The sequence below is a fragment of the Falco peregrinus genome, chromosome 1, assembly GCF_023634155.1.
Source record: "Falco peregrinus isolate bFalPer1 chromosome 1, bFalPer1.pri, whole genome shotgun sequence".
Classification (NCBI taxonomy): Eukaryota; Metazoa; Chordata; class Aves; order Falconiformes; family Falconidae; genus Falco; species Falco peregrinus.
Genome location: NC_073721.1, coordinates 21,943,652 through 21,959,566, shown reverse-complemented (window position 1 = coordinate 21,959,566; position 15,915 = coordinate 21,943,652). Strand labels below are relative to the sequence as shown.

Below are 15,915 nucleotides of genomic sequence, written 5' to 3'. Positions count from 1 at the left end.
GTTTAAAGGGCTCTTTGCAGGCTTCACAAACCAAGTGACAGTCCCAGTCTCAAACACTGGCAGTGCAAAGAAAAATGAAGGAGGACAGGGGGAAATAAGTAAGGCACACTATTAAAACCAAAAGCAATTTTGCAAACATCATACCCAATACCTACGGGAATGGCACCTGGTGCAACCTACAAAGAAAAACACATGAAACAAAATGAATACAGGTAAAGAAAAGCAAACCTGATAATGACAGACATGATAAAAGCAGTACATTTGGGGAAAAGTTGGTTACAGATGAAACCACAATAAAATGAGACCCAGAAAGTGCTCAGGTGCACTTCTTAATAAGCAAAGCCTGGGTCTGAATTTGTTCTGCTTGAAAATCTCTGAAGACGTCCCCTACAGTTTGAAAGCCTGTGCAGATATTAAATTTCTGCTGCTCCTTTCCTCCTACAAGGGCTTACAAGCTCTTCCTAAAGCAAACACTTTTCTGCAGTTTACTAGATTAAACCAAAACTACATGGTATTGTCAAGAATGATCAGACAATGACACATATTCTGCATGTTTTTCAACATTCCCAAGGAGTTTTTAGAGGGAAAGTATTTGTCTGTTAAATTCTCCAGGGTAGCCAGAACAAGCTCCAAGAGTATCAGAAGTGCTTAGGCTTCCCAACTGCTAGCACAAGCTTGTCTCCAAAAACTTGTAGCAATAACAAAGAATTTATTGAAACATCTTAGTTTTCCAACAATCTTCGTGTATAGGATGATCACAACTGAAACACCCATTGAAGAGAGTTTTTTTTTTTTTGTTGAAGCGATGTTTCCAGCATTTGCCCTCCTCCTTTCTGGGTGAAAGTAGAATATCTTTTCTAACATATTTCATTGAAAAAAATTGAGATTCACAGCCTTGCAGAGGTGAAGCAAGTGAAATAGTCCCACTGACAAGGGGTTTGCAATCAGATGGTGTTGGCACTGACCTCACTGATTTTCTCTAACTTGTGCAAGATGAGTTCTGCAGGGTCTGATGAGAAGGTCCTCCAGGTTCACAATAGCTTGCATGGAATAGACACGGAACACACATACTCTGGAGTGAATTTCCTGCATCTTTAATGTTACCATTAGATAACAGAAAAATAACCTGAAGCACAGCCTCCTGAGAAGTCTTTGTGATGGATTTAGTCATAAAACCACTTAGATCAATAGAACCCAAGGAGGAGAACAAATTAAGCCTAAATTCCAAGCAATGAAAAACTGAAGAAGGTCAATCAGTCTGAGAAGACTTTGCCCAGGACACCCTACGAATAATTTCTTTCAATCACCGCCAAAACCTTTCCAGTCCCTGCACAACAGAAGGGCTGAGGCACAACAATGACTAAAAAGTCAAAGTGCTACAACAAGTTTTAGACTTTTTCAAGTTTAGGTGCAAAGAGCCATGCCCCTCCCTGAATGAAAAGCTGACAGAAAAGTTTTGAAAAGATCATCTTCTGTTCCTTATAAAAATGAGCAACTCCTGGGGCAGGGCAAGAAACCAAAGCATCTTCAGTGCTTCCACCAATTAGCAATAGCATTTGTTTAAAACAGGGCAGATATAATAATTCATTGAGGACTCCAAGGAACTCAAAGAGAGAAAGAATAGTCTCAGAAGGCAGAAAATATTAGATATTCATCCTACACAAACACAGGAAGAAATATAATGCTACAGAAGTGATTCAATGTTAAGATTTTTATTTTTCCTTCTTAAGTGGCAAGATTCAGAAATGAAAAAAAACCCTCTATTTATAAAGAATGATAAGCAGTCTTTTTGCTTTGCCTTTCCCTTTTATTTGTTTTAATAATTATATTAATGGGCTGCTACATTTGGGAAGAATATTTTCTGAATTATTATTCTATAATGTAACTATTAGAGTGTCAAGAAGTGCTATATGGGGATAGCAGTATTATGAGAACTCTCCTGTCAAGAGAGTACTGGCAGCAAAACAAGTTCCAACAGTGAAAGATATAAGCCATCAGGCAAATACTAGACAAAAATACTTCAATACTTAAAATGCTTCAGTACTTCTGGTTAAGAAAATCCTTATTTTTCCTTACCTGGATATATCACTGAAAATCCAGAACGTGCATTTGTAATTACATTTAAGAGTTATTTCATCCAATATTTGCTCTGTCCTGTTGGGCTGCTGCTGAGATGCCTTTATGTAAAATAATCATTCTTTAACATTTCCCACTAGCCCTCTGGTAACACAGATGCTGAGTAACCATCTACTTAGTTTGACTTCAACTTCATAGACAACGGAAGCATAAAACCAAGAAACTGGTCTGGTAGAAAAGGATCTAGAGAGCAACCTATAGTAGTAACTGACCTGTGTCACACTCCACTGCCCTGGGGTGCTGTGCTGGGCTGTAGGCACCTGCAGAAACATCAGGGCTACTGCACAGATGCTTTTCTGAATGTGTGCTGGGACAAATTAAATGCTTTTGAACGCATGCTGGCACACCTTATAAACATGACATCAATTTTGTGCTCTAATGAGCAATGCACAAATTACCTTACACTCCTCCGAGTTTATTTATCAAGACACTGCATGTGGTATCAGTAAACACCTTAGTAGTAGAGCAGTATGTAATGGATATGAATGCTGATTAGCTTCTTTTTAACTAGGAACTTACAGCCTTGGGTTTATTTCTCTCTTTTTTTAAGATAGATTCAACAGATTTAGCATACAAGGCAGTAAGGCACTTACTGTGTAACTCACCAACCCTAGCCACCAGAGTAGAAGATATTAGTACTCTCCCATGGAATCAAAAGAGTAAGGACTCAAGAGCTTGGGAAGCCTTCTGTAAACAGCTATCAGATCATACTGTTTAAATTTCTCATCTCAGCTTTGGTTTACTCTGGTCTTAAGGTACACATGTGGCTTAATTTAATTTATGCCATTCAAACAGACCACTTAATTATATCAGCAGTTGGCAGTGCTGCTCTAGTTAAAGGTCTGTTTGCAATGTCACATCTATAAATTAATTTTTGGAAGGTTTATAGCAGGACTCTATTATAATTCTCACAGGGTTTAAATTTAGAATGTTTTCTTTTTTTCTTAAGACACACTGTTCAGATGACCACTTTCTTCATGCCTTTATCTGAGGATAAAAAGTTACTTTAATATGAAATACAATCTCAACTGATTTGTCAATTAGAAGACTGAATACATTACATTTAGACAGTGTCACTATTGGAACTAACATGTGCAAGGGATCATCAATCCCTACTTACTAAATACATTAATAAGATACAGCGAAGCCATGAGAACATTAAGACCTGTAGAAGTTAATAAGCATTACTTGTGCTTACTAACCCACCCTGAGCTACCATGTAGTCCCAGTGACAAGGTACTTGTCATTTTAGTTTGCTTGGCCATTTTACATGCAAGTTATGTGCAACTGCAGCACTTACAGCCTTATTTTGCTGGCAGTCACATGTCCATAAAAGGTTATAAGCACTACATGAACTGCTGACACATGTATTAACACACAGGCAGTTAGATCTGATTCTCTGCTCCCTCAATCTACGTTACAGCTCCACCATTTCATAGAATTGGAAAGAGCTGTGCTGGCATGAGCCAGGTGGTGCCAAAGGAACAGGAAACTGCACAGAGCACTTCCACCCTAGGGCAAGGTTGATCATCATCTCTGTGGCTGCAGGTAGATCTCTGTACGTTGTGAGATAAGTCTACAGCATTCCGGAAAGAGAGAGAATGCATCAACTCGGGTGTATCTGACGAATCGGATCTGGTTGGCCTTAAGCATGAACAAAACATGCAAGAGAGAAGATGGATACAGTCACAGAATCTGGCAGCAGATTCTCTGAGTTGTTCAGGTTGCTGAGACAGAGCTCTCCTCCTCTCCCCCTGTATCTCCCAGGCTTGGTAATGAGTACATATGGCTGTGCCGCTGGCCCTTATCCCCCCATACCTAAGGAAAGTGGCCTTGCAGGTACAGAGACATCCTGGCACAAGGAGCACAGAACATGAGGGCCACTAGCCAGGTTCCACCACAGCCCATCTCCCCTGGCACATGGTACTACATCCCAGCAGGGCCCGAGATCTTCATTATTTTGTCCTCACTTTGGGGGTGGGGGATGGGGTGTCAAAATTAAGTCTTTATGCCACATCATTTCCCAGTCTAGAAATCTTTGGCAGTTACCCATTATGCAACACTGAAATATTACACTTTTTCAATAATAAACAAAAATAATTCAATTTTGGCTCTGTCTCATTTTGTGTCATGTGACTATACTAGATTTTCACTACTTTAACTACACTCCTGTTATTCATTATCCAATGAAAATAAAACCATGATGTAAAACAAACGAGTGTTAATTTCACTAGGAAATACTTTTGGGCCCTTGAATGGTTATTTCCTGTAGATACGAAATGTCAGGTATATTTGCAATGAGACACAGAAATATGTAACAACTTCTAATCAGCTGCCTAAAGCAGCCTGTGTTCAAGATGATAAACGTGTTTTTCATCATCTTTGGATGCAGATTATTTAAATCATATTAGTGCTCCCAACTGAAATACCCGCTGCAGATTAAACAGAGTTTTTTTTTATTATTTGGGCCATGTCTATGTTGAAATTTCTACTGCAGGCAAACACAAGTGTATTAATGAACTGCCCTATTCATTATCCAAATATTGAGATAACTTCATGGGAACATGCCAATACACTACACAACAATAAAATGTGGAGACCTATGGTCAAATTGCTTGTGATGAATTTGAGAGCAGCCTTCAAAACCAGAAGTATTGAACTTGTACTGACAAAATCAGTAACAGAAAGCACTTCTGGTAGGTGGCATAAATACCAGGATTACATTAAAAATCTCATGAAGTAGTTTATATTAAAGGAACAAATTACTCTTCCATGCAGAAGATTTTGAAATTAAACATTTGCAGTTTGAGAGTATACAAATGCAATGTACTATACTGATTACCTGGGAGTTACATAATTCATCCGAAGAGTCAGCCCAAATTCAGAATTTAACAGTTCAAAGTAATCTTGATTTTCAGTCTTGTATATGAACTAACATGTAGTTACACCAAAGAACCTTGTATTATCAAATCTGCCGTTGACATCTTGTGGGTAGAGTTGTGCAACTGCCAGAGAAAGGTTAATTAGTGCACTATTAACTACCACCTGAAAAACCTCTGGAGGTTAATGAAGTTCAAAGTCCTTCTGTCGTTTCTTTAGTGTAATAGTATCATCTACTAGGAAAGAGGAGAGAGTTCCCAGAAAAACACCAGCATGGAAAACTGCCACATAAATTTAAGTGTCTGAACTAGGACACTGAATTCTCTTTAATTAAAACAGCTGCTCTGAATTATTTCAAGCACAACAGATTCAGCCCCTCCTGCAGCAGCCATGCTGTGTGATTTATTTTACCACTCCAGGCTTTGTATGCAAAGTAGGATTTTCCTAGGTCACTGCAGCTACAAAACCTTGAGGGCAAATATCTCAGTCCCTGGAACACTGGTGGACTTGCAGACAGAGAAACACCAGCAGCACATTGTGGATTAACAGTGAGATCTTTATACTATTTACAGCTGTCAATCACCCAGACTGGCAGTGTAGCAACCCAGGCAAAAATGGTTCCTAGCAAGCTCTCCAGCTTGCCAAAAAATGTATTCTGAGTTTCAAATCATACCTCTCTAACATGTAAGTCTACCAGTCTCAAAGACAAGACTTGCTCGGTTTCAGTCTTCCACTCTTCAGATGATGAATAGCCTCTCTGTGCATTTTTGTAAAGTTAATATGCAGTCCTGTGTGTCATAGGGTGGTCATAAATAGTGCCCTAAAATTCCAGATTTTTGTAACAGATATGCACCAAGGCATATTTGAACCAAAGGGGTTTAGTACTACTTTCATGAAGGTGTGGATAAAAGAAAACAGACAGAAACTTGCTTAGGCTAAAAACATCTCAAAATATGCCCACAGTTTTTTGTTTAATATGCAGAAGGATCACAGAACTACAAGCAGCATTCCAAGAAAATCTCTCAAATTAGTAGCTTAAAAAGGATTTAGAACTATGGACACTAACTCACAAGATTGTTTTTCTTTTGTGTTCTGGACCACTTTAGATGAACGGGTTTTATACAACACAATCAATGTACTGTAAATATAAACCCATACCTGATGCCTGCACACCTTTCTTATTTCTATATTAAGCAACCTACAAGATTGCATTAATTTTATCAAACAGGAAAACTGCTTTGCTGTTTAATAAAAGCAATGCTGAATAAGAGTATTTCACAAGTAATACAAATCATCAGCAACACCTACTGATGACTGCCACATGCACTTATTCCGTACCTTTTATCCAGCCTCTAAGAAAGCCAGATCCAACAGTCATTTGCACTTGCCTTTCAAACAATTTTTATGAATGCCCGTAAATTGACCGAGATATTTTAATAGATAGGAAGGAGATATTCTACATGAGTTAGGGCTTTAAACAGCTTCTCAGGACAATAAATCACTCTAATACAGACAGTGATGTAGAAAGCACCTTTCAGTGACAATAGCCTCCCGTGTGTCTCAGAAATAATCACTTTGTCTATGTCAAAAGTGAAACTGTCAAAAACAGAAGATTGTTTTTAGACTATCAGGTTAAGAACTCTACCACACAGTATTTGCATTTACTATAAATATCATTACAAAACCTATGCCTACAACTTAGCTTTCCTTACTTATCTGACGTTAACAAGAGAACAGAAACAAAAAAAGAACAAAGGGGAAAACTGGAGAGACAACAGTAATTAGAGGAAAAAGAACACTACCAAAACCCACATAATGGCAACAGCCACGGTGAGAACACAACATTTGTCCTAGAGACAAGGTATCGTTACTACTTGGTTACTATACTTTTGAAGATGCCCGGTTTTTACTATGAGTAATGTTAGTATCAAAATCTAGGCAGAGCAAAGACTGGATTGAACTTTCGGTTTCCTGCCCTCCCATTCATCTTTCTGGTTTGTTCAAACTACTACTTCCTTCCCCTTTGAGCTTATCTCTCCTATTTCCCCACACTGTGTGGCAGATTCATCCTTCTCACAAAATGAAATTATTTTCCTCTTTGCACTAAACATTCATAAACTCTATCAGAACACAATCTTAAGGAGAGCTGAATAAAATACAGATTAGTTTTTCAGTTCAGACACACTTTTAAATCTATTTGAACTCAGAACAAAACCGAAAAAGAAACCATAGCAACGATATTAATTTGATTTATTCATCAAAATGGTTTTGGCTCTAGTAAATGAAAAAAAGAACTGAAAATAATAAAACCGTGAATATCAATATGACACTACAAAGGAATGAAACATACCTCCTCCACATCGTTGTCCAACACTACGATTTGTAGTGGAGAAGTCAGATTCTGGTTATCACTGATGGTCGTTCCCACTGGGGAGGATTCGAGAATAAAGCCGTCATACGTAGATCTTGTGAAGTAAGGCTTCTGATTGTTCTCATCAAGGACCTCAACGTGCAGATTGGCAAAGGCAGGAAGAGGATGGCCATTGTCTTGTTCAGCCTAAAAACCCACATGATTTGTCAAAGGCTCTCAGCCAAGTAAAACTATGAAAAGTTACTAACTGGTCTTGGGTTATATTTAAGAATTACAATCCAGTTATAAAAATCAATAACATTGTATGGATCACCCTACTATAAAACTTAGCACCATGAAAAAAAGAAATACCAAACAAAATCAGCTAGAAGAACAAACGATTTTCCATCAGAATAACCTTTTAAATATTCACAATAAAACTCAAAGCTATACAGCACATATGCAATAACACTGTTCCTTAAACTGTCAGTATCAAGAGTTTTAGAAAATCTTCAAAGGATGAAAGCAAGCTGGAAATTGCTAATTCTACAACAGAACCTACACCCACACCACCAGCGAGTTAAAATCAAAAGATGACAGTACATGTGGACACATGGTATTTGCTACAGATTACTGGAAGAGCATATTGCCCTGGATATGACTTGTTCTCCCTCTCCCCCAAATTCCATCTTTCTAGTGCTAGATGAGTGGGGTTTTAATTTTGGTTTTCAGTATGAGAACAATGTTGATAAAACACTGATGATTTAGTTGTTGCTAGGCAATGTTTATACAAAGTCAAGGACTTCTCAGGTTCTCAGGCTCTGCCAGCAAGAAGGCTGGAGGGGCACAAGAAGTTGTGAGGGGACACAGCCAGGACAGCTGACCCAAACTAACCAAAGGGAAATTCCATACCATGGGACATCATGCTGAGTATATAAACTGGTGGAAGTCAGCTGGGAGGGGCTGACTGCTGCTCAGGGATAGGCATTGGTCAGCAGATGGTAAGCAATTATTGTGCATCACGGGGTTTTTGCGGTGGGATTCCCCCCCTCCCCCTTGAGTTTTATTTCTCTTTCTCTTTTTGCCATCTCCCTTTTCATTACAATTATTATTAATACTATTAGTAGTAGTACTAGATTTCACTGTATTTCAGTTATTAAACTGTTTTTATCTCAACCCACAGGTTTCACCTATTTTCAGCTTTCCTCCCTGTTCCACTGGGGGTGGGGGGTTTGTGCACACAAGTGGATGCATGGTACTTAGTTGCTGGCTGGGATTAAATCACAACACTCACCTACCACGATTTACTCACCAATACAGTTTCATCTCATTTATTTTAATTTTCAAAGTTTCTAAAAGTACTAATTGTCCATTCCAGTGTGCTAATCCAAGATAAATGTATGATGTTGCTTTTTTTTAACCTTGCTATCTATGACTAATTAAAGTAAATAAACAAGGGAAGTAGAAGATAAGTAATTTTTCTCTTTAACTTATAAAGAGCAACCAATTTTAATTATAGTCCTGTACATGTCCCTGTATCAAGGCAATAATAGGGTACTGTAAGACAATCTCCTATGGCTTGATTGCCAAAAGCTGTAAGCACACACCCCAGGACTGTAACAGTAGTGCGCTATTACCTTTCTGCAGACATGGCAAGTGTATTGTGCAATAAACTATTCAGATGTAAAAATATTTCAGAAGAGAGAGAACAGTACCTAAATTATTGTTGTTAACAGTACTTTTTTTGCAGAGATTTTATTTTCATTCTGGTATTTCCCCCATTTCAAAACAGATAATTCCTCATTTTTCAAATCCAACATCTGAGGAGTCTTCTTCTGGAAACACACCACTTGATTTCATCAATTAGTTATTTTTAAATTCTTCTTTAGACACATTCTTTTTTATCTGCAAAATGTTAATTCTATATAAAACTTCACTTTGTTTACCAAGCAACAATAGTATGCTGTTGATGACAAAACCTGCCATTTCAAGTAGAAAGACATATAAAACATCAAAATTTTTATTTTGTTCCAAATAGGTGACATCTTTAGTAATTCATAATAAATTCATTCAAAACACTCAGTTCTTAGCAAAAATGTGTTTTCCTCTTTAAAATATATCAGGATTACTATTGGCCAAGGAATGGGCAACAGTGGTACTGGAGCAGATTTAAAAGCAACCATCAACCCATCTGTTTGTACATGGCTATCTTCTGACTAATGAGAGGAAGGTCAGATCTTTCAAGTGGATTTATCTAAGCAGGCGTTAGTATCTGAAATTAACAAGGCTTTTCCTAGGAGATCAACTTTTGTTAATGAGACAAAACTCTCTCGATGAAATTGGGAGTTCTGCCATTCAATTCACTGGCACATTAAGATTCCAGCAACCAGGTTGCAGGAGGCAACATATTTATCTACTGCTGTTCTTACGTGCTTCTTCTAGGATACAGGATACTACCAGTGATCAAAGCCATAATTGCCTCAAACAATTACTATCATATTAAGTATGAATCCCTTTTTTTTAAGCCAGCCTCAATTACTCATATTCAAATAAAACATAAAATCGGAAAATAGTAGACCAGTCTCCAGTCTACCCAAGGAGACTGATGCTTCTGGGTTATCTCAAGAATCTTTAAAGATATTTGCATAACCTGAAGAGGTCTGCGTTCACACTGGTCACTGTAAGAGAATCACATAAATCGGTTTTACTAGAATTTACTTAGAAACCTTCCAGCTGCACTGAATTCGATTCAATAGAGCAGCACTCAAACATCTGTGGGGTAATCCTGGTCCTGCAAAAGGTAAGAGGAATGTATTTCAAATCCAATATAGTAGGTAGCTGGCAATTGTACTGGAGACTGGATAAGTGACTCCCAAATGCTGAATATAATTTACAGAAGTGAGATTTATTTTGAAGTTGTTCCAGTGAATGAAAGTAAACTTCACATGTAAAAACTAACATCACCAAAAATACTTGGAAGCACTCTGGCTACTGACCCAGTAGGATGAAACTTCAAAAACATCCTGATATAGGGAGTTTTTGCCTAAGTTAATATACTGAAAGCAGGAAAAATAAAATATCTCAGACAAAAAATCTGCTCTATGAGCAGCAAGTACATACTGATCTGGTTCTATTTTATAAGTAGGTCTATGGCCGAGCATCATTAAATACTCTGTTCCATATCAAGAAAAACAGGCCTCTTCACAGTAAAAAGTTTACACACAACTGCTACAAGTTGCTTTATAACAAACCTTGATGTTCCTTGCCACTGCTATGAAGAAATTCTAAAAAAAGGAAAACACAAATAACTGAGGGCCCCAATCATCTTAACAGCTTGAACTGCCACAATAATGGCCTTGCTTTAAAGCATAACTGGGCACAGACCCCATCCTGGGTTAGACGAAGCAATACTCATCTATGAAGGCTGTTTTCTAAATCATCAACAGAGTATGCAGTGTCTTTCTGAAGGAAAAGACAGTGCTCTAAATTACATATGCTCAAATACAAAGAAGGATGTGTGTTCCTAAGATTGGACTTAAAATTTCAGTTTTTGGAGACTAAAAATGTAAAAGGTCCTCAGCAGGCACTTAACTCAAAATCACCTCAGCTTTGCAGGTGCTTTTCTGTTTGTTCACCAGGTTGGGTACACTGATCAGAATAGGTAACTTTAACATTTGGGAACTGGAATTGGACAGACTTCGGCAGCCATTCTTCAAAAAGTCACAGTCAGTTCCCAAGTGCTTGTTGCCAGCTAAAAGTGTTTCTTGCAGCACCAGGACACAGCGTCAGTGCTGCACCAGGGCACAACTTAACTTCGCTCATTCACTTCATTAGCAAGTGCTCAACTGCAAGGCTACCATGTGAAAACCACCACATCCAGCTTGCCGCTTTTGCCTTTTAATTAAGTTTTGTTTCCAAAGACACCTATATTTAGAGAAAAAAAATCAAGCTTTGAAAACCACTAATGGAAGTGCCTCCTTTCCAGAACTAATCCAGAAACCAATGTATCAGGGTAGGACTGGAAATCTCCAGAGCATCAGAGCTCAGATCTTGGGATTCAGTGCTCAGGCACAGGAGGTGAAACAGGTATGGATGCACTCACTCTGCTGTCCTACTCACCCAGATGTTCACCAGCACCAAACAGCAAACCCCAGTGCCAAACTCAGGACCCCAAATTCCTCTTCAAGGGCCAGGCAGAATTGGGTACAGAAGTGTCTGAGCCCTTTGCATCTGACCTTATTTCCTACTCAAAAAGAATCACCTTTTACAATAGCAGACAAAAGTGAAGCAAAAAACTTCTTGTAAGACAAAGTGTTTTAAAAAATAAATCTAACCAACTCTCAGTGTACCTTCCTGTAATGCTTTTTTAGTAGATTTGTAATATTTCTGTTTTCTAATTCAACCTACCTACTTGTGGGATTGTCATTAAAACTCACTTGTAATCAGTTTTACAGACTAGTACTATCACTTTACATTGAAACTGTTCTGACTAAAACAAAGGATAAAACACAATCTCTGTAGAGAAGTACCTATTTTCTGATCCTTCAAGTACACAGTTACATGTTAAAAAAAAAATCCAGCTCTAATATTCATAAGAACAAAGATATATGCTATTCCTCTCTTTGAAAAGATTTACCTGAATGCTGGAACAAATTGTGTATTTCCTTACAAGCCTCTTTCAGTCCATTTTAAGCCATTGGAAAATACAAATAACTGTTCTTTTTCATTTTGGCCTTTACACATAATGATAGGTCCAGCAAAGCAAATGAAGAACTTAAGAAGGCATTAGTAAGATGCTAGTTACAAATATTCATTTTCAAACAATATTTTTTTAAGACATCATTTTCTCTAACAGCCACTTTTTTCTTTTGATTGATAAAAATAATTTCATATAAAATATGAAAAATTGATTTATTTTCATATGCTATATAAACATAACCTCAGAAGCAATGCTTGGCTAGCGGCAGTTCTGTGCATACCCTTCATAATTCTCCAAAAATATACAATACCTACAATAATGTCAATTTTTGCTGCATTTCCCTGATTTCTTAAGTTTATCTTGGGTTTTTTTGGTTTGGATTGTTTTTTTTTTCCTCGGGTGGTGGTGGGTTTTGTTTAGTCTTGACTGGGGGGGGGGGGTGGTTTTGGATTTTTTTTTTGAGGTGTTTTTCAAGAGATTAAGTTATATATCATGTAAGTTCTTCCAGACATCCAATGTTGTTCATGAAAACAGTTTTTCCTCATACTGGCCTGTTAAATGGTTGCTTGGGCTGGCTGGCTACAGGTTAAGCATCTCTGCTTCCTAACAAGTATTTTGAAGCACAATGATTAGACTGTTTACATTTCATTCAGAAAGCAAGCCACTGGTATTTAAGACACAAAGCATCCCAGTTCTAGTCTCCAAAAGAAGATGCTTTGCTGTCAAAACAATGAGTAGTCTTTCAGACAAACCCAAGGATATTACATGAACTTCAATGGACTCCACAGTTCCTTCAGTGAAAAGAGAAGTCTGCGATAAAGCTGGCTAGATGTTTTACATTGAAGATATACAATCATAAGGAGGCACTAACAGAGTGGAAAAGAACAAGCGTGCAATGAAGCTTTCATCAGAGCAACACACATGGCGATGAAGACTTTAGATTATCACATTGTTACCAATACTACCTATGAGAGAACAGCAGCTACTGTCATACCACCCCCCAAGATACACAGAACACAGAATTATAGTTTGTCAACTACTGCTTCAGTTCAGTAGTAAAGAGCACATATGGGAAAAAAATGGGCAAAATAATGTGAAAAGTGTTAAATTCTCAAAGATGTTTAGATAAACTTAGTATGTAATGTGCTGCCTGAGCAGTTTAAGTGCAGTGTTTAACATTTGCATGCAGTTTGCAGAAAGCTTCTATTTGTAGCTGCCAACACATAATTTTATCCTTATGGAAGATGACTAAAAATGGCACAAAACCAATCTCACCAGAGATATTGTACGAGGAGTGAAGAGCCACTGACTGGGTGACCAACTAGAAGAAATGTTTTATACAGAAACAACATGAAGTTCACTTATTCAAAGCATTAGACAAACAGCTCCCCAAGAGAAAGGAGAAATGAAAGCAATTTGCTAAGACTCCCTGAATCTTCAGGAAAAAACACAAATTAATGGAATTTTCTTTCCTGTTGAGCTAGCAGGGATCTGTTTGGTGAGATAAACTAACCTTTGACAACAGAAGAACCTCTAGATGAACACTGATACATAGCCAAGACTCTCTGTTGCTCCTGTTGCACCATCTCTGCTCCCTGTGCTTATTGGTACCGGAGGAGGGCAAAGCACAGGAGAGCTGGACAGACCTATGGTGGGGATGCCTGGACAGTCTAGGGGGTTACAGCTGCCAAGAAATGCTGTGGACAAAGACACTTAGCAGGCTATCAGCATTATTCAGAGCTGGAAGCACCTGCCTTCTTCCCACACATCCCAGGTTCACAATGTCTTCTCCCACTGCGCAAAGCAGTAACATCTAAAAGAGAGCAAAACATAGGCACCTTTGCTTAAACTCAGGGTTCCTACTTCTCCATGGGTTCACAGAATGCAGCTTTACAACTGTGCCCTCATATAATACTTCAGGAACACTTAGTCCAGAAAATCTGACCTAAGATGCAAGAAAACCAAACAGTCTGCAGTTTATCTAAGACACTTCCATGCTGCTGCTTCTCCACAGAACTTCAGAGTTGATCTCCTCTGTGAATTTTAATAAGCTGATTAGAAATAAAAAGAAAAAAAACCACCCCAAAACAACAACAACAAACAGCCAACAACAACAAAAACACAAAAAAAAAAAAACCAAACCACACAGCAAACCACAAACCCCAACCAAACCAAACCAACCAAACCCCAACAAAATCCCCAACAATTCCTAACAACCCTGGTGGTTATGGTTCAAGTATTCAGCAGAGCAGCCAGACATCTACTGCACAACTTTATCTAACCTGCCATACAGAAGACACACTTCCTCTTTCCAACTCGGATCCTGTTTTACTTCACCAGCTCCTTGCTTCTATGCCTGCATCCTCTCCAGCTGCTGGCTTCAAGTAACACAGTGGGTCATTTCTGAGCAGTGTTAATTCACAGCTTTGACCTCCTGGGAAGATGGCTGCCACCTCTTCCAACACAGCTAAAACTTATCTCAGCACCATCCTTTCCATCATGCATTCAAAGCCTACCTACAAAGACAGAAATAGTGCCGTACAAATACTACCCTGTCTGTTCCCAGGCTCTGCCCATTACACTTTAAATGTCTTTCTCAGCATCCAGTGTAGTTACTGGGGGAGTACATCAAATTCAGAATATCTTAACTCAAAAAATTCACTTCAAGATTCTTTAAACTGGATTTCTGTCAGACTTTGCCAACTATGCCTACCATAATGTTGAGGTTAACAAATACTTGACATCTGATCACTGCTGCATATAGGAAACTTGCCTATAGTGCAATAACAGACTTGGCTGCATGAACAGATTCTTAAAAAACCTGGTTGCTACATGGAAGGCAGCACGATTTTACTTTCACATCCTTAAGGTTACAGTAAGATGCTATTAGATTTGCTGTCAGTCCTACAATGAAATAGTCTGGTTTTCTTTTCTGTTCTTCATGACTTCAGTACTCATACAGGCATCTTAACTCCATATAGCTGATAAAGAGGAAAGGCTATGAGGCAGATCCACAAGAGTAACTTCTGAGTACAAAGCCAAATGTAGGTTAAATACAGGGGCCTAAACCCGAAGCTCTAGCTCTCAGACTCCTGCTCAGCTGCTGCTTAGCACCAACAGAGTCTGGATTCCAGGATGCCTGGGGATTTTTTCTTAATGTCATGCCTTTCACATGCTTCAAAACATGCAGAAAAGTGCTCCACTGAGCAAGCCAACCTTTATCCCTCATCCAGACCTAATATGGACCCAGAGAAAGCACGTTACTTCCCTGCAACTGTATTTCCTCATAACACACTGTTTTACAATAAAAATTGCAAGGTACAAACCTGCAAGCACCATTAGCTGGTACATTTTGGGCAGTATCAGCACGGGTAACGGGCATGTTTCATGCCTGCTCTTCACCGGCAGTTTCAACATCAATGTAAAAGAAAACCAGGCTTCCTTCTCTCCACCCTCCAATCCCAACAGAAGGATAAGCAAGTGGAGCTGAGGGGAGAGCGGTGCATAGGGATAAACACAAACTTCACATCTCAATAACAGTTGGGACATAAGTAACTTTTTTCTCCTTCTGGTGACAAGCTACATATACATACAGTGTGGAAGAGTAGAAGGGAGACCTGCAAACTGATCTCCAAGAAGGTCTCAGAGGCTTCAGGAAAGCAAAGGCAGGTGAATGTTTCCTCCAGAGGCAACAGATCTGCAGGCTCAGTCAGAAGCATGGTGCTGATGAATGGTGCTGCAGGCAGCTGCCCAGTGTGAACCACTCCTGGTAAAATGCAGGAGGGGTCTGAGGGAAGGGGCTCACACTGGAAGCATATTTCTTTGTTAGCTATTTAACAGCACCATTTCA

The 15,915-nt window shown here is 38.7% G+C and overlaps 1 protein-coding gene across 8 annotated transcripts in view; it reads right to left on the bottom strand.

Annotated features, from left to right (window-relative positions):
- Positions 1-15,915, bottom strand: part of PCDH15 (protocadherin related 15) — an 821,537-nt gene that overhangs the window by 189,896 nt on the left and 615,726 nt on the right. For all 8 annotated transcript variants that reach the window (XM_055808474.1, XM_055808447.1, XM_055808438.1 and 5 more), the window contains one exon: positions 7,367-7,573. In XM_055808474.1, coding sequence (XP_055664449.1) covers positions 7,367-7,573 — 207 coding nt within the window. The remainder of the gene's footprint in view (positions 1-7,366; positions 7,574-15,915) is intronic.